Raw genomic sequence first — 20,781 nt, forward strand, 5'->3', positions numbered from 1 at the left:
ATGGGCTGATAGTTATTCGTAACATTTCCAGGTTGTTTGACACGACTACGGTGGTCGTCGTATGTATGGAGTGATTAGGCTATGTGTGGACTATTTTGGGAGGCTCAATATGTTTATTATTGATGTTGTTTGGGCTGTTTGGTGACTGTTTTGAATGGTGTGAGGTCATATATAGGGGAGGTGCTGTCCGTTTCATCGTAAAATAGGTTGTGGTCGATACATAATAGTTATGACGCTTAAATGATAACGATAGTATCGTTTCTCTTATTGTAGACTAAGGAGTTTTGACAATTGCATAGCTTGAGATTGGGGCAGTATATACAAGGTATGTTAGGCTATCCCTTTCCTTCTTTTGCACGACTCCGATTGTACATAATGTAATGAACGAGCTTCCAAAGATACTCTACTCTTAGAAGCTAGCAGTACTTACATTGTTTTCCCTCTTATGGAACGATTGATGTTAATGTTGCTTCTCTTATTCTTATGTTATCAATGTTATTGGTACTTCCTGATTCTTATAAGGTTCATAGTGAAGAGTTAGTCCTAATAACGTGTACAGAGGATACCGACCTTACGTCACTCCGAAAGGTTTAGAATGTGATTCCATGAGTCGAGCATGCATTATATATATATATATCTATTTTACTCTACCGAGCCACGCTATAGTTGGCCGGGTACGGCACCTATTGTGCAACCACTGATCAGTTAGGTTTTACCGAGCTCCACGTGGCCGGGTACGATTCTACCGAGCCTATTATGGCCGGGTACGATATGATGATGATGATGCCCACAGAGGCGAATGCTTTAAAGGTTTATGTATTTATACATATGTATCATGCATTTCATGTAAGTAGCCCTCAGAGGTACTAAGATGTTACAGGTTGTATATTCTCTATCCTTGCTTACATTACTGATCGCATTTATGGTTCCTTGCCTTACATACTCAGTACTTTATTCGTACTGACGTCCTTTTATTTGTGGACGCTGCATGTCGTGCTGCAGGTCCTGATAGACAGGCAGGTGCAGCTCCCCCACCACAGTAGACTGTCTAGTTCAGCGGTGATTGGCGAGATCCCTTCTCCAGACTTGCCTTGGTCTTGGTATGCAATTTTTGTTATAGACATTATGGGTATGTCGGGGCCCTGTTCCGGCTATGTTGCAACACTTATGTTCTTTTAGAGGCTCATAGACAGGTGTCGGCTCATGTATAGTTTGGTATGCCTTGTCGGCTAGTTTTTGTTGTATAGTCTTTCATAGTAGCGTGGTAGCTCATACCTTATACGTAGTTTCTTGATTGTCTGGTCATCCCCTGCTATGTATTTTCATGCCGTCATATTTTATTGCTGGTTGTCCATGATCTAGATCTACCATTTATATTGATCTCGTCAGCCTTAAAAGATAATAATGAAGGTTAGATGAAATGTACGTTGGTGCTCGGCAAGTGTGGTCGGGTGCTAGTCATGGCCCTTCAGTTTGGGTCGTGACAAATTTGGTATCAGAGCAAGTCTGTCCTAGGGGTTGTCTATGAGCCGTGTCTAGTAGAGTCTTGATTATGGATGTGTAGCGCGCCACATTTATAATCAGGAGGCTACATGACATCTAGGGTTGTTACCTTCTTCCTGAATCTAGATCGTGCGTAGAGTTGAGTCGTAAGTGTTCGTCTCTAATATTCACCTTGTTTTTTTTCAGTGATGCCTTCGACTAGGAAGCAAACGATTAGTAGACGGCTTGATACAGCAGCGGGAGAGGGTACCAGTCAGGTTCCCCAAGTCAAAGCAGGACAAAGTGAGGCTCAAAGTGAGATGTCGTCTCATACCTCATCTACTCCATCTCCTCCAGAGGATATTAGAAGGCACTCAGCGCCTCCAGTTCCTCCGTCTGGCACTCCAGACCAGGATATGCGGAGTGCTTTGCAGTTATTGACTAGCTTGGTAGCTGCTCAGGCTCAGAGGCAGAATACTGCTGAGAAACCAGTTAGTACAAGAGTTCGTGATTTTATTAACTTAGACCCTCCAGTGTTTACCGGATCAGACCCGAAGGAGGACCCACAGACTTTTATTGACCAGGTTCATCGTACACTTCGGGTTATGCATGTTAGTGATGCAGAGGCAGTAGAGTTGGCTTCTTATCGGCTACGGGATTTAGCGGTTCTCTGGTATGATAGTTGGGAGAGATCTAGGGGTCCGAACCCTCCTCCAGCTGTGTGGAAGGAATTTTCTGAGGCCTTTCTTCGTCACTACTTGCCAGTTGAGATACGACGAGCTAGAGCTGATAAGTTCTTGAACCTTAGACAAGGTAATATGAGTGTGCGAGAGTACAGTATGCAGTTTGATTCTTTGGCAAGGTATTCTCCCCATATGGTGGCCGAGATGAGTGATAGGGTGCATATGTTCGTGAATGGGTTGGGACCACATCTAATAAATGAGTGTACGACAGCCTCCTTGGTGGAGGGCATGGATATTTCCCGTATTCAAGCTTATGCCCAGACCCTAGAGGATCGTAAGCGCCAGCAGAGGGCAGTTAGGGAGCAGGATAGGGGCCAGCATAAGAGGGCGAGATTTGCAGGGTATTCTGATGACTTCAGAGGCCGCATCAGGCTACAGTTTTCGAGGAGTTCGGCGCCACCTGTAGCTAGTGCTCCTCCACAGTTTCAGAGGCCTCGATATGATCGATCCTATTCTGGTCCAGGTCAGAGTTCGCGGGCATCTGGCTCGCAACATCACAGGGATACTAGTCAGATGAGACCCCCAACACCACATTGTGATCAGTGCGGCAAGGCCCACTTTGGACTGTGTCGTCGAGGTTCTGATGCATGCTATTCGTGCGGGCAGCCTGGCCATATGATGCGGGATTGTCCTAATAGAGGAGGTGATGGTATGGCTCAGCCGACTGGATCTGTGTCTGGTTCTTCCTCATCAGTTCGACCTCTAGCACGGGGTTTTCAGCAGTCGACAGGTCGTGGTAGGGGTAGGGGTGCAGTGCCGAGTTCGAGTGGTGCTCAAAATCGAACCTATGCTCTAGTAGGTCGACAGGATCTCGAGTCGTCTCCAGATGTTGTTACAGGTATTATATCTGTGTTTTCTTATGATGTATATGCGCTGATTGATCCGGGATCTACATTATCATATGTTACTCCCTTTGTGGCTAATAAGTTTGGCATTGAACCTGAATTGATAAGTAAACCCCTCACGGTATCTACTCCGATAGGAGATTCTGTGATTGCTAGAAGGGTATATAGAGGTTGCACTGTGATGATTTGTAGTCGTCAAACCTCGGCAAATTTATTTGAGTTAGAAATGGTTGATTTTGATGTGATAATGGGAATGGACTGGTTGGCCTCATGCTATGCAAATGTTGACTGTTGTACGAAGATGGTTAGGTTCCAATTTCTGGGTGAACCCGTCATTGAATGGAAAGGGAACATTGCTACACCGAAAGGTAGGTTTATTTCCTATCTTAAGGCAAGGAAAATGATCTCAAAAGGTTACATTTATCATCTCGTTCGCGTTAGGGATGCGGAGGCGAAACCGCCTACTTTACAATCAATCCCTGTGGTCAACGAATTCCCAGATGTTTTCCCAGATGAACTCCCAGGCCTTCCTCCTGAAAGGGAGATTGAGTTTAGCATTGATGTGTTGCCTGACACTCAACCGATCTCTATTCCTCCATACAGAATGGCCCCGGCAGAGTTGCAAGAGTTGAAGGTGCAGTTGAAGGACTTGCTAGATAAGGGCTTTATTAGGCCTAGAACTTCACCTTGGGGTGCACCAGTCCTATTCGTGCGGAAGAAAGACGGGTCGTTACGGATGTGTATCGACTATCGACAGTTGAATAAGTCTACTATAAAGAACAAGTATCCACTTCCAAGAATTGATGACCTGTTTGACCAACTCCAGGGTGCCAAGTATTTCTCAAAGATTGATTTACGTTCAGGGTATCATCAGGTAAGGGTTAGGGAGAAAGATATTCCAAAGACGGCCTTCCGGACAAGATATGGGCACTTTGAGTTCTTGGTGATGTCGTTCGGGCTAACAAATGCCCCAGCAGCTTTTATGGATTTCATGAATACTATATTCAGGCCCTATCTTGATGTGTTCGTGATTGTATTCATTGATGACATTCTAGTGTATTCTCGTTCGGAGGCGGAACACGCGGGCCACTTGCGGATAGTATTACAGACGCTTCAGGATCGTAAGTTATATGCTAAGCTCTCCAAATGTGAATTCTGGCTAAACTCAGTAGCATTCCTTGGCCATGTGATATCTGATGAGGGTATTAGTGTCGACACTCAGAAGATCGATGCAGTAAAGAATTGGCCGAGACCTACAACACCATCAGAAGTCCGCAGCTTCCTAGGACTAGCAGGATATTATAAGCGGTTTGTAGAAGGATTTTCCTCTATATCATCACCATTGACTAAGTTAACACAAAAAGCTACCAAATTCCAGTGGTCTAACACTTGTGAACGTAGTTTTCAGGAGCTGAAGAATCGATTGACATCTGCACCAGTGCTCACTCTTCCTGAAGGAACAGAAGATTATGTGGTATATTGTGATGCCTCAGGTATAGGTTTGGGGTGCGTATTGATGCAGCGTGGGAATGTGATTGCTTATGCATCAAGGCAATTGAAGAAGCATGAAAAGAATTATCCAACCCATGATTTGGAATTGGCTGCAGTAATATATGCTTTGAAGATATGGCGGCACTACTTATACGGCGTCCATGTTGACATCTACACAGATCACAAGAGTTTACAATACATCTTCAAGCAGAAAGAGTTGAATTTGAGGCAGCGTAGGTGGCTTGAATTATTGAAAGACTACGACATCGAGATATTGTATCATCCCGGTAAAGCCAATGTTGTGGCAGATGCTCTCAGCCGTAAATCAATGGGAAGCTTAGTACATATTGAGGCAGGTAGATGGGGGTTGATTAAAGAGCTTCATCAGCTAGCCAATATGAGAATCAGATTGTTAGACTCTAATGACGGAGGTGTTACTGTACAGAATACATCAGAATCATCTTTGGTAACCGAGGTAAAAACACGATAATATGAAGATCCTATCTTAGTACGACTAAGAGAAAGCATTCAACAGTGTAAAAGTATGGCTTTTGGGATCGGAAAAGATGGGGCACTGAGATACCAGAGCTGATTGTGTGTGCCTAATGTGGCAGGGTTGCGAGAGAAGATTATGAATGTGATTCATCAATCCCGATATTCCATCCATCCCGGCTCGACAAAGATGTATCATGATGTCAAGGAGCAGTATTGGTGGGATAATATGAAGAAGTCTATTGCAGAATTTGTGGCCCAGTGTCCCAATTGTCAACAAGTAAAGATAGAACATCAGAAACCCGGTGGATTGCTTCAAAATATAGAGATTCCGACCTGGAAGTGGGAGGTGATTAATATGGACTTCATTATTGGATTACCTCACTCTTATCATAAGTTTGACTCCATCTGGGTGATAATTGATCGACTTACAAAATGTGCCCATTTTCTGCCAGTGAAGACAACTTACACGGCTGAAGATTATGCGAAGTTGTATATCAAGGAGATTGTTAGGCTTCATGGTGTGCCCATATCTATTATATCAGACCGAGGAGCTCAATTTACGGCTAACTTTTGGAGGTCTTTCCAGAAGGGTTTAGGCACACAAGTAAATCTCAGCACTGCATTTCATCCGTAGACTGACGGACAGGCTGAACGTACCATTCAGACACTGGAAGATATGCTACGAGCATGTGTTCTAGATTTTAAGGGGAATTTGGATGATCATCTTCCACTCATAGAATTCTCCTATAACAATAGCTACCATTCCAGTATTAAAATGGCCCCATATGAGGCACTATACGGGAGGAGATGTAGATCACCAATTGGATGGTTCGAAGTTGGTGAAACAGAATTATATGGGCCAGATTTGATTCACCAAGCTATTGAGAAGGTGAAAGTGATACAGGAGCGATTGAGGATGGCACAAAGCAGGCAAAAATCTTATTCTGATGTCCGACATCGTGATCTAGAGTTTGAGGTTGGTGATTGGGTTTTCCTGAGGATCTCACCAATGAAGGGTATTATGCGTTTTGGGAAGAAAGGTAAGCTGAGTCCAAGGTATATCGGGTCGTATAAAATTCTTCGACGGATTGGACAGGTTGCTTATGAGTTAGAATTTCCATCCGAATTGGAATTTGTTCACCCGGTATTCCATGTATCTATGTTGAGAAAATGTATTGGAGACCCTTCTTGAGTCATCCATATCAAAGATGTACAAGTTACAGAGGACCTATCATATGAAGAAGTGCCAGTGGCGATATTAGATCGGCAAGTCCGCAAGCTGAGAACAAAAGATGTAGCTTCCGTCAAAGTATTGTAGAGGAACAAAAATATGGAAGAAATGACATGGGAAGCAGAAGAGGAGATGAAGTCTAAATACCCTTACTTATTCCAGAATAAAGATAACAAGGATGCTGGTGGAAGACAGAATACATTGGAAGGTGAAACGGCTCTATGAGGTAAGCAATAATTTGAGAATACTCCTCCTTAATACAAAATGGTGATATGTAGATAATGTAAATACGCATAATGCTTTGTGTAGCCTTGTGAAGCCATATGTTGGGATTAATTACTTGCAAGTTTTGCTAGTGACCATTTTATAGGGGAAAATTGATCGGAAATTTCAATTGGAATCCACGATGATTTAAACTCCCCATAAACCCTTACATTCGAGGACGAATGTTCCTAAGGGGGGGAGGGTGTTACAACCCATATCCACATGTGTTAGTTCATGCCATATATTAGTTAACATAAATCCAAGAAGGAATTATCTTTGAGATGATAAGAAGTCAATCCTATTGGTCTTAAGTGATACAAGAGTGTATAAGGGTGATTAACCAGTATTAGAAGTTAAACGAATCAAGGATGTTGTAACTCGAATTTTCAGGTAATCTAGCGGTGCTTAATACACTCAAGAGGTCATTTATGAAGGTATTTTAATCATATAATATCCGTATCATAAGTCTTGAAGTCAAACGAGTTATGAAACAAAAGTCGACAAAAGTTGTCGCAACTTAGGTTCATAATTTTACTTAAACATTAGGTCAAATGTTTCTAATCTTTTCTCATAATTTACAAGGAATTACGGGATTATCTACCAACAAAATTAAAGATCTATGAGTCTAGTTTCCAACGCATTAAACCGTTCATCGATACGATTTCGGAGTAGAGAGATATTCGCGTTTTCGCGAGACTGCGCCAAGCACCTCTCTATGAGGCCCACTAAGTCGGTTTAAGATATTTGGACCTATATAGGATGACTCCAACCCGTTTTAAGTCATTTCTTTTCACTATTTTCAGACCTTAGAACCCTAGGAACATCCTCTCAAGGTTCTCTCAAGATTCAAGACCCAAATAAAGGGCAAACAACACAAATCAAGTGTCGGGAATTCCGTGGCGCTAGTAAGTCTCTTGTTCTTCTTGTTGTTGCTCATTTTTGTGTCGTTCCAGCTCGTGTGGGAGGTGGTTTTAAAGGGTTTATGTTCTGTAAATACTCCCTCATGTTCTTAATATCAATCCTAGGTGATTTCAAGCCTTCTAAAGTGATTCTAGTGCCGAAAAACATTAATTGATCGCTAGTTTTGCTTTTTTGTTGTTGTGGCAGCATTGGAGGGATATTTCATGGAAATTTAAGGTCAAATTGGAGTTGTTCTTTCTGTATAAAGGTAAGGAACCTCTTACTCTATATGTATTTAAGATTATCCAAGTTGCGGCTAAGCCATTGAAGCTAGAACTTGTGAGATATATATCGAAAGGCTTGGTAGTAATGTTATTGTTTTGTGGACTGTTTTGCGTTGTTGTTGGGCTGCGTATTTTACTACTATCTTATGGAGTTTTGGAGGATGAAGGGTGTGGAGAAACACCATATATATATAGGGTTATGGGCTGATAGTTATTCGTAACATTTCCAGGTTGTTTGACACGACTACGGTGGTCGTCGTATGTATGGAGTGATTAGGCTATGTGTGGACTATTTTGGGAGGCTCAATATGTTTATTATTGATGTTGTTTGGGCTATTTGGTGACTGTTTTGAATGGTGTGAGGTCATATATAGGGGAGGTGTTGTCCGTTTCATCGTAAAATAGGTTGTGGTCGATACATAATAGTTATGACGCTTAAATGATAACGATAGTATCGTTTCTCTTATTGTAGACTAAGGAGTTTTGACAATTGCATAGCTTGAGATTGGGGCAGTATATACAAGGTATGTTAGGCTATCCCTTTCCTTCTTTGCACGACTCCGATTGTACATAATGTAATGAACGAGCTTCCAAAGATACTCTACTCTTAGAAGCTAGCAGTACTTACATTGTTTTCCCTCTTATGGAACGATTGATGTTAATGTTGCTTCTCTTATTCTTATGTTATCAATGTTATTGGTACTTCCTGATTCTTATAAGGTTCATAGTGAAGAGTTAGTCCTAATAACGTGTACAGAGGATACCGACCTTACGTCACTCCGAAAGGTTTAGAATGTGATTCCATGAGTCGAGCATGCATTATATATATATATATCTATTTTACTCTACCGAGCCACGCTATAGTTGGCCGGGTACGGCACCTATTGTGCAACCACTGATCAGTTAGGTTTTACCGAGCTCCACGTGGCCGGGTACGATTCTACCGAGCCTATTATGGCCGGGTACGATATGATGATGATGATGCCCACAGAGGCGAATGCTTTAAAGGTTTATGTATTTATACATATGTATCATGCATTTCATGTAAGTAGCCCTCAGAGGTACTAAGATGTTACAGGTTGTATATTCTCTATCCTTGCTTACATTACTGATCGCATTTATGGTTCCTTGCCTTACATACTCAGTACTTTATTCGTACTGACGTCCTTTTATTTGTGGACGCTGCATGTCGTGCTGCAGGTCCTGATAGACAGGCAGGTGCAGCTCCCCCACCACAGTAGACTGTCTAGTTCAGCGGTGATTGGCGAGATCCCTTCTCCGGACTTGCCTTGGTCTTGGTATGCAATTTTTGTTATAGACATTATGGGTATGTCGGGGCCCTGTTCCGGCTATGTTGCAACACTTATGTTCTTTTAGAGGCTCATAGACAGGTGTCGGCTCATGTATAGTTTGGTATGCCTTGTCGGCTAGTTTTTGTTGTATAGTCTTTCATAGTAGCGTGGTAGCTCATACCTTATACGTAGTTTCTTGATTGTCTGGTCATCCCCTGCTATGTATTTTCATGCCGTCATATTTTATTGCTGGTTGTCCATGATCTAGGTCTACCATTTATATTGATCTCGTCAGCCTTAAAAGATAATAATGAAGGTTAGATGAAATGTACGTTGGTGCTCGGCAAGTGTGGTCGGGTGCTAGTCATGGCCCTTCAGTTTGGGTCGTGACATTGACTTTGATGAAATTCTCCCTTGTTGTGAAGATGTCTTCTATTCGTGTGGTTCTAGGCTTAGCTGTGAGTCTAGATTTAGAGGTTGAGCAGATGGATGTAAAGGTCGCTTTCCTTCGTGGTGATTTAGATGAGGAAAGTTATATAGAGAAACCTGAGGGTTTTGTAACTAAGAGAAAAGAAAATTATGTCTGCAAAGGCAATGGTATTTGAAGTTTGAATTTGTCATAGAAGAACAAAGGTACAAGAAAACTTCTTCAGACCACTATGTATTCTTCCAGAAGTTCTCTTATGATGATTTTATTATCTTATTGTTTTATGTGGATGATATGCTTATTGTTGGCAAGGATAAATCTAGAATTGCAGTCTTTAAGAAGCAATTGAGCAAATCGTTTGCGATGGAGGACAGTCAGCAAGGAAAATCTTGGGCATTCAAATCCACCGACTCAGAGATAGAAAGGAGTTAATCTTGGGCATTTAAATCCACCGACACAGAGATAGAAAGGAGTTATTTTTGTCCCAAAAGCAATACATTGAGAAGGTACTCAAGAGGTTCAACATGACATATGCAAAAATGGTTAGTACTCCTCTTGCTAAACACTTCAAATTGAGTATTAGTCAGAGTCCATCTACTGAAGTAGAGAAAAAGGAGATGTCTCGTATTCCTTATTCTTCTGCCTTTGGTAGCTTGATATATGCTATGGTTTGCACTAGACCAGATATTGCACATGTTGTTGGTACTGTTAGTAAATTCATTTATAATCCTGGAAAAGAACATTAGGATGCAGTAAAATAGATATTAAGGTATTTGAAAGATACTGCAGATTAGAAGTTGTGCTTTGGCAATGGCAAGCCTGAACTTGTTTGTTACACAGACTCTGATTTAGGAGGCAATCTTGATAATTCAAGATCCACTTTCGGTTATTTGATCACTTTTGCAGGGGGGTTGTTTCTTGGCAATCTAGACTACATAAGTGTGTTGCTCTATCCACTACAAAAACCGAATATATTGTTATCATAGAAGGTGCCAAAGAATTATTATGGATAAAGGAGTTTATTAATGATCTTGGCTTTGAGCAACCAACATCTTATTTTGTGATAATCAGAGTGTTATCTGTCTCACCAAGTACTCCATTTTTCATTCTAAGACCAAACATATAAATAGAAAGTAACTTTGGATAATAATGACCGTGGAAGAGAAATTATTTGAGGTTGAGAAGATACACACTGATAAAAATTCTTCGGATATGTTGACAAAGGCAGTGATAGCAGATAAACATGAATTTTACTGAAAATTGGCAGGCATGAAGCCTGTCAATAGTTTCTCTACTTGAAGACATATTTGGCCCATTGGCTGGAGGGGGGTTGTTGGGCACATACCCATGTTGTCCAGCCAAAGGCCTAATGGCCTAATCCTATTCTCTTTTGGTTTCCGCTCCTATTCGGAATTGGATTCTTTGTTTAATCCTATTTTAAGTGAGTTTTGGCTTTAAGAGAAAGCACAACTCATTATCTATAAATAGGACAATCTTGGAGAATTGTTCTATGCTCATCGGACAAGTCTTTGAAAGACTTAAGCACATAAGAGTGATTTTTGAGAAAGCTTTCATCAAGAGATAAGAGAGAAGAAAAGTATTTGTTTTTGCTGTAGATTTTTATTTCGACCATCCAACTTCAAATTATGTATTCTGATTCGTTAATTGTTGGATCGAGCTGAAAATTTGTCTGAGTGTTCGTAACATCTTGATCTTTGATTTGAACAGTGAAGATCGGATTTGGAGCCTGTAGCATCTGATGTCGAGCCTCGAACAGTAGCTCTAGTTTTGTGACTTCTCCTATTTCTTCAATTGATTTGTCGTTGCTCTTGTTGCTACTTTTGCTCCGTGTTTAGCACTTGTTGTGTAGTCAATTTGGAGAACTTTTGTAACCCACTTATTGTTATAGTGGAGTTTTTTGGATCTTTGTGATCCCGTAGTTTTTACCTTCGATTTGAATGGTTTTCCACGTTAAAATTTGGTGTTCTTTATCTTCTTTATTTTCAGGTTTGCCTCTTCCTCGATATAACAATGGTATCAGAGCGAGCTGTAACCTATTGACGGTAATCATTATTTTTGTATGAGAAATTTGACTGGAGTACTACTCACGTTTAGACAAACTTTGTAGTGGAGATTTGGAGATGTAGCCTGTTGAAGGTTATATGAAGAAGGTGGATCAAGTTTACTTTATCGGAAAATTCAGGCCAAGGGGGAGAATTGCTAGGTGTTGTCCTGTTTTTCTTACCATATTTGATTTTTCTATATCTTGAAGAAAAGGGTAACATATTTACCATAATTGAGTTTTTCTTCTTGTAGAAAGAAATTATAAATCTTCCATATTTGGCTAGTCCCTTTTCTTATAGGAAAATGTTTGGACTTCTATAAATTGAGGATCCTTCCTTCTCATTCATTAGCATCCACAATATAGCCATATGGGGTTTGAAAGTCGTGTTTAGGGGGAGAACTTTACGGGACAAATGTTAGTGTGTCACTTGTGTTTGCCTCTTCGTGAGGTTGTTCTCTCGATATTTTGTACTCTCTTTTATTATAGTGGATTGTTCATCTCCGTTGTGGACGTAGGTCAGTTGACCGAACCACATTAAATTTTGCGTTTCTTTTGGTATATTTCTCTTTTATTGTATGATTTATTATCGTTTAAGGTTGTTTTACTAATTTCCACATGACACCTGATTATTACGGTCCTAAGAGAGATAACTCCATCTAGTCAGTTTACTTAGTACTAAATTGACAAAACACTTTTATAATATAGAGTTTAATATGCCTCATAATGAGCTAGCCCATCTCAATTCAGTCCAATTTTAGTGAGCTGACTAATTTAACATGCCTAACCCAACCTATTCCTTCATTTGAAAGGAAATGATAGCCTAACCCAATCGGCTGTGAGCTGTGGGCCGGTTCGTGGGCTAAACCCTTCATTTTTTTTTTCAAAATCTATGTGATAGTTAACTTATTTGGTGGAAAAAGCTTTAAATGTTAGAGATGAATATATATGTATAAAATAACAGATTTTGTAAGACTTACATCCGTAGGTAATGAGGAGTCGTTCTCTTGCAACTTGCCTTTAAAATACTGCTTGTGACTTGTGAACCTTATAATCTATCTGGTTTAGTGTGCAAGTTGTCTGGCTTTAGAATTTCTTTAATACTAATGGACTCTAATTAAATTTAAAATATCTTCGTTTTAGCTGTTAGAATTGACAATTAGACGGTGGCACAGACTACTGACATGTAATTAACTGTGGCGGCTCGTTAAGTTGATGTTTTTGGAGAGGTCATCGACTCTTGGCTTTTATTGGAGGCCAATTTTTATACTGTTTTTTTTATACTTTTCTACAATAATTTAATGCACTTTTCATCTTTTCTTACTTTTTTGTCAAACTGCAGAGCAAGTGTATCTTCTATTTTGTACCTAATGTTGGGAAGCGTGTCAAATTAATAGAAGCAATAAATTGCGCAAGACAAGATTTATATGATTCGGTAATTTTTGCTTATTTTATAATCACACCAATAATAGTTCTTTATTAATTGAACAGTAATAAAAAGTTGAGCGATGATCTACAAATGAAAATGCAGACCTCTTTTATAAGCATTTGAATGTTCTGCCGACGTAAGCACTTGCATCATAAGAAAAAAATTCAACCGCTCGACATAAGCGCTTAAATCATAGGAAAAGAATTCAAAGATAAATTCTTTCGCCTATCATTTTTCTTCTCTCTTTGACTTTTCTTTTTTTTGTTTTGTCTAATTTTTTTTTTCTTTCAAATACAACAATAAGTTTGTTCCTATCACTAAGTGTCATTCCTGTTGACCGTAAGGCTTCACTGACATAAGAAATGTGATCTTTTGGAAAAAAAGTAAAAAAAATTTAAGTGAAATTGATATTTAAAAATTAGAGTTGTGTTCGGATATGAATACAATTTGAAATTGTTTTTGAATTTTTGTAAGTGATTTGAAGTGAAAATTAGGTTTTTGGAGTTTTTCAAATTTTCGAAAAATTCTAAAATTTAACTTCAAGTGAAATTTAAATTTTTCATGGCCAAATATTGATTACAAAAAAACTGCAGTTGCGATTAAATTTATGCATAACTCTATATTTCAGGGGTGTGCTTAAAAGTTTTTTAATTAGGTTATTATTGATGCCATTGTTATAGCAAAAGATATTATCAACAAAAGAAGAAAAAAAAAAGATTCTTAAATATCGATACATTCTTATAGCTTTAACCAATTAAAATTAAAATATTTCTCTCTAAAAAGAATGACTCTAGTGAAAATTTGACCAGAAAATAAAAATAGTAAAATTTTATACTTAGAACTCTCTGGAACACCACCATTATTGGACACTAGAGAATACTTGCCAATTGCAGATTACTATCGTACGTTTTCAGTTTTCCACAGTATATTTGACTTTTCATACACTTTCCACTTAGAAATTGTTTCTGTTAACGTTTTAATTTATTTTCTTTTATCATATAGGACAATTTTTTTTCCTGGTCCTATAGGACAACTTTTTTTCGACGTATTTTATGATTTCTGTGCTTCCAGGTTCCGACACCACGGCTCCCGCCAAGCAGAAAAACTGTGGGCGCCTGTTCATTAGTTAACAAGTTGCTAAATTACATAATTGTGTTTTAACTTTTATATATACAGTGAAAATGTATCTTTTTTATATAAGTATCAAGTCACCAAAATAATTACGCGGTGAGGTTAGTAATTCAATCAATAAGATATACGCTCTATTACAACAATAACAACAATAATAAATTTAATATAACCTCAAAAGTGAAGTCCGATGAAAATAATGTATATGTAATAACCCCAACTATATGAAGATAGAGATGTGTTTTCCGATAGACCTTTAACTCAAAGACAGAAGAAAAATAAACAATAATAACAAGTAGTAACAACAACAAGAGAAGATGATAAGATGACCAAAACGAAAGAAATTACATGTAATAATAAAAGTGTAAGAATAAGAAAATACAAAAATAATAATGTTATTACTGGTATGGGAAAAAGATGCGCTCGAATACGAAAGATTCTACCCTAATTCTTGATCTCCACACTCTCATATCAAAGGTCATGTCGTCCTCGATAAGCTGAAGTTGCGTCATGTCTTACATAATCACATCTCTATAATACTTTTTTGGCATACCTCTACCTCTCATCAGGCCTACCATGGTTCACTCTTCCTCATTGTGGCATCTATGTATCTTCTCTTCACATCCCCGTATCATCTCAACCTCGCATCTTGTCCACCAGGGAGGTCATCCCATCTTGTCGCCAATATCTTCGTTCTTAATCTTATCTTTCCTGGTATGTCCACATATCCCTCAACGTCTTTATTTCTGCTCCTCAATTCTTCCGGATATGGGAGTTCTTACTTGGCCGATACTCCACCTCATATAATATGGTCGATCTAACCACGACTCTCTAAAACATACCTTTAAGTATTGGTAGCACATTCTTATCACACAAAACACTAGATGTAATTCCTCGTTTCATCCAATCCCGCACTTATATAATGTGTGACATCATCATTAATCTCCTTATTACCTTGGATTATTGACCCCGGGTACTTGAAACTTTCTCTCTTATAGATGACTTATGTATCAAGCCCACATCCACGTACATTTCATCAATCACGTTATTGAATTTGTACTCCAAGTATTCTGTTTTGGTTTTGCTCAACTTGAAACCTTTAGACTCCAAGGTCTGTCTCCAAACCTCCAACCTCGCGTTAACTCTGCTACGCGTCTCGTCAATCAACACTATATCATCGGCAAATAGCATGCACCAAGGCACCTCCCCTTGGATGTGTCGCGACAGTACATCCATCGCCAAGGGAAATAAAAATGGGCTAAGAGTCGATCCCTATTATTATTATTATTATTATTATTATTGTGACACTATTTCCTTATCAATCTATGTCGTAACGAAAGAAACCTTTTCATATTTAGAAATAATTGATTTTAAGTTTTTCATTTTATATCTAATAACATTCTTTTATAGTATAAAAATATTAAACAACAAGTTCAAAAGTATTTTTCTTTTTTACACTGCATGTTGCTTCAAACTCTACCGTAAAAATTAAAACTTTAGGATGTATAATAGATTAAATTAGGACAAGTTACACATATAGTTGGTCGATAAAAAATAATTAATCTGCTGATCAAATTCAAAAAATATTTTATCAGTTATTATTTTTGAAAGCGATTATATTATATACTTTTACCATTATATTATGGCATAAATTATTGATAAAATGAAATAGTTATTTATGGTATGAGGTTAAATGAAAAGGACACACGTCTCTTTCCTTGACCCATGGATGGCCCAAAAGGGTACCCTTATCAAAAACACCTGCCCATAACACCACCTTTGACCTTTCTACTATATCCCACAATTTTATTTTTAAATTTAACGGTAATAGTGACATCCTAGTCATTTACATTTTTAACAATAACGACCCTTTGGAACTTCCAAGAGTCCACCAAAATACTCCCCCACCCCATCTCACGTCTACAAAAATGATCTCACTTCTCCATTATTATCATCTCCACCGCCTTAGCTGCCACGATCATCAATCAAGATATTAATCAACTACATCTCAATTCCAAATTACTCTTGTTATTACTTTGTATCTTGATAAATCTGTCAAAAATGGCATCTTTTTCTGTTAAATTCTCAGCTACTTCATTACCAAATCATAAAAGATTTTCAAAGCTACATGCAACACCGCCGCAGACGGTGGCTGTAGCCCCATCTGGGGCGGCGGAGATAGCATCGGAGAGGTTAGAGCCTAGAGTAGAAGAAAAAGATGGGTATTGGGTACTTAAGGAAAAATTCAGACAAGGGATAAATCCAGCTGAAAAAGCTAAGATTGAGAAGGAACCAATGAAATTGTTTATGGAAAATGGTATTGAAGATCTAGCTAAGATCTCACTTGAAGAGATCGAAGGGTCTAAGCTTACTAAAGATGATATTGATGTTAGGCTCAAGTGGCTTGGCCTTTTCCATAGGAGAAAGCATCACTGTAAGTACTAAATAACTATCCTGTCCTGTTTTTAATACTCTGGAATTACCAATTTGTTTGGCATTTTTTCGCTTTTTAGTGTCGATTTGACTAATTTTTGAAGCTAAATCAGACTTAGATTAGTCATTTTTTACATTATAATATAGATATTCTTCGAAAACTATGCAATAAGTACTGCTCTGTCATAACTGGACATACGGAATGTGCTGTAGTATGAGTACGGGACAACATGTACTCAGTAAGTAAGTATAAAGAGTAATTTCGGTGAAGTAGTGACGAGGTTCAAGAATGTGCAGAAGTGTAGTACGAGTACGGGACAACATGTACTCAGTAACTACCAAGAGTAATTTCAGTGAAGTAGAGACGAGGTTCAAGTCATGTGATTTAAGAACAAAATACTTTTGGCACATACCGTACTCTTAGATAATGTGATCTTAAGTATGTCATAATATTTTTATAGCTATAAGAGAGTGCCACCTTAGAATTTGTGGTTCTATAGCTATATGAGCATGTCATTAAAGGTAAAATTTAAAGTTACAGAGTTTTCAAATATAAAAAGGTGTTGCTTTTACTGACTAAAAAGGAAAGAGTGATACAAATGGAATAGGTGGAGTAAGTTAAGCTAAAAGCAAGATTCTTTTTTCTGTTAATTTTAATATGACAGTCTTAATCGCTAATATGCTGATTAGATTTATTAATGTTATTGAATTGTGATGATCAGATGGCCGATTCATGATGAGATTGAAGCTTCCAAATGGGGTAACAACGAGTTCCCAAACTCGATACTTAGCCAGTGTGATAAGGAAATATGGGAAAGATGGATGTGCTGATGTGACGACAAGGCAAAATTGGCAGATTCGTGGGGTTGTACTACCTGATGTACCCGAGATTCTAAAGGGACTGGATGAAGTTGGCTTAACCAGTCTGCAGAGTGGCATGGACAATGTTAGAAATCCGGTGGGAAATCCTCTGGCGGGGATTGATCCACATGAAATTGTAGACACAAGGCCTTACACTAATTTGCTCTCCCAATATGTTACTGCCAATTTTCGTGGCAATCCGGCTGTGACTAACTTGTAAGTCTTCATAAAACATTCCCATTTATTTGATTTCCCATTGCAGCTTGGTCGAAGATTCATGTCGTTCTATTGATTTTACATTAAACTTACCTTTTCTTGTGATACTAGATGTTTGCTTTTTACTTCGCATATTAGTAAACTACTACTACTATTTTTGTACTTATTCTTGAGAAAATGAAGCTTAATCTAGTATGCTCCCCAAGTTGCCTGCCTTTTTTGTCATGGGAGAAGCGGATATTATGCTAGTGATATAGTAAAGCATCTGTTAATCAGATTTTGCGGTATACTGATTCTATCGCAGGCCAAGGAAGTGGAATGTATGTGTAATAGGGTCACACGATCTTTATGAGCATCCCCAGATCAACGATCTTGCCTATATGCCGGCAACAAAAGATGGACGATTTGGATTCAACCTGCTTGTGGGTGGATTCTTCAGTCCGAAGCGATGTGCAGAGGCAGTTCCTCTTGATGCATGGGTTCCAGCTGATGACGTAGTCCCTGTTTGCAAAGCAATATTAGAAGCTTATAGAGATCTTGGCACCAGAGGGAACAGGCAGAAAACAAGAATGATGTGGTTAGTTGATGAACTGGTGAGTGATACCATCACTGTGTTTATCATTTGCATGCTTATTTTGTCTTATGTTTTACTTGTACAAAAAAGACTCCCTGTCATATGTTTCAGTCTTACCATACGGCCTCAACTGGAGTTTGTAAATTCATACTTCCTCTGTCCCAATTTACCTGTCGTACTTTCCTTTTTAGTTTGTCCCACAGTTTACCCATAAGATGAATTATAGCCACACAAATATCTAAAAATTATTTTAGACCACAAGTTTCAAAAGTCTTCTTTTCGTTCTTAAATTTGGTGCCGAGTCAAACACTACCACATAAATTGGGACGGAGGGAGTAGCATATGTCGTACTGATTGGGAAACATAAGTTCCACGATAATAATTTGAGCCGCATATTGGTTTTGATTTTCAACGAATCTTACTCATGTCGAGGGAATAGTAATAACTTCTCATCTAGGTGGATGTGCAATACTTCCCTTATCTAGGCAGCACCAAACTCTTCGCTAGTGGTCTCATTTTCTCCCTATTTAATTTCAATCAATGCAGGGCGTTGAAGGATTCAGGGCAGAGGTTGTAAAGAGAATGCCTCAACAAAAGCTAGATAGAGAATCAACAGAGGACTTGGTTCAAAAACAATGGGAAAGGAGAGAATACCTTGGCGTGCATCCACAGAAACAAGAAGGGTACAGCTTTGTTGGTCTTCACATTCCAGTGGGTCGTGTCCAAGCAGATGACATGGACGAGCTAGCTCGTTTGGCCGATGAGTATGGTTCCGGAGAGCTCCGGCTGACTGTTGAACAAAACATCATTATTCCCAATGTTAAGAACTCAAAGATCGAGGCATTGCTCAATGAACCTCTCTTAAAGAACAGATTTTCAACCGATCCACCTATTCTCATGAAAAATTTGGTCGCTTGTACTGGTAACCAATTTTGCGGGCAAGCCATAATTGAGACTAAGGCACGATCCATGAAAATAACTGAGGAGGTTCAACTACTAGTTTCTATAACGCAGCCTGTGAGGATGCATTGGACTGGTTGCCCGAATTCATGTGCACAAGTTCAGGTCGCGGATATTGGATTTATGGGATGCTTGACAAGAAAAGAAGGAAAAACTGTAGAAGGTGCTGATGTTTATTTGGGAGGCAGAATAGGGAGTGACTCACATTTGGGAGATGTTTATAAGAAATCAGTACCTTGTGAGGATTTGGTGCCAATAATTGTGGACTTACTAGTTGACAACTTTGGTGCTGTTCCAAGAGAAAGAGAAGAAGCAGAAGATTAATTTCAAGATTTCATAACAGCTCGCGGATCGCGCTGCAGAATTGGACATTAATGGAATGTGCACACCATATCAAGTTATTTCGAAGGTACAGAAATGGTGACACTGATCCTGAAAACCAAGGTTTTCTTTATTGAAAGTTAGTTGAATAATTGGTATATGTGCCGTTATTAACATGCTCATGTGTGATATAGCACGACAGAAATATTTGTACTTGTTTCAGAATAATTATATTGTGTATTCTTTTGGAAAAACTGATACAAACCAAAAGGCTTTTAAACCACCCTTCAGTTGGGATTCTAATAATCCATCTTTACATACCAATTAATCATGTTGTTGTATTCTTAATCATATTGTTATATTATAATAATCCATTCGGTTTGATGTCTGACCAGAATGTAATTCTGATTACTTTGGCCGTCGTGTACGATAGACCCTTATGGTCCGGTCCTTCTGATCACCCCGCGCATAGTGCATGGGGTGCCTTTTTTTTTTTTTCTTTTTGCAGTGTTAGAGAAACCTTGAATATCTGTTAAGTCTAAAAGAAAATGTACGTCCAGTTTTAGTGTTAATAATTTAAGTTCAGCTTAAATTTTATTTACAATTAATAATTATTTTACAATTTGGTCAATTGTTTCAACTTTAACTTGAAATAGATTTTGAAATTAAAAGAATTGAATTGAGAAGTATTTCATTGAAATAATAATTCTAACTTCAACTTAAAGTCTTCTTTTCTCAGCTTCAACCAAATAGGAACATTGTTGACCTCGTGACTTAAAAATATCATTTTAGCTACCAACTCCTAATATTAAACGAAAATATCAAAGTATACATCAAATTTATCAACAAAAAAAAAAAAGCTTATTAAACATATGCATTTGTTTTTTTTTCTTTTGTATTTTCAGCATAAATTGTTTTATTGTGCGAAACAATAGTAGCACGTCAGAACTTAGTCTTCAAAATTTGTATTTTTTTACTCAACAATTTTAATGATGTGTTGATTTAACGGATATTTAAAAAATATCCAAAATGCATTTATAGTAAGGATAAACCATAATGGAAAAAAAAAAAAAGATAAAACGTTAACATAGATTCCATAAATCGGATTTGGAAATGTGATTTATAAGTCCGAGAAAAATTAGCTTAACGATACATATAAAATGCAATCCTGATTGCTGACATATAAAACACATTCCTTCAATGCAATTTATAAAACGCATTCAAAGGCCGAACTTATGTTGTTGTAATAAGTTTAATCCAGAAAAAAAAAAATCCAAAGCGGGCGAGGCTATTGAACCAACATAGCATAACACATTACTTTAGGGGTCAAAGTATATAAGTGA

At 38.3% G+C, this 20,781-nt stretch overlaps 1 protein-coding gene across 1 annotated transcript; it reads left to right on the plus strand.

The window, feature by feature from the left end:
• The first annotated feature begins 16,134 nt into the window (after positions 1 to 16,134).
• Positions 16,135 to 19,441, plus strand: LOC107765655 (ferredoxin--nitrite reductase, chloroplastic-like). Its single transcript, NM_001324880.1, is given in 4 exon segments — positions 16,135 to 16,507; positions 17,229 to 17,583; positions 17,888 to 18,176; positions 18,704 to 19,441. Coding segments are annotated over 4 exon segments (1,755 nt in total).
• Positions 19,442 to 20,781: the final 1,340 nt, after the last annotated feature.

This window comes from Nicotiana tabacum, chromosome 5 (assembly GCF_000715075.1).
Source record: "Nicotiana tabacum cultivar K326 chromosome 5, ASM71507v2, whole genome shotgun sequence".
NCBI lineage: Eukaryota > Viridiplantae > Streptophyta > Magnoliopsida > Solanales > Solanaceae > Nicotiana > Nicotiana tabacum.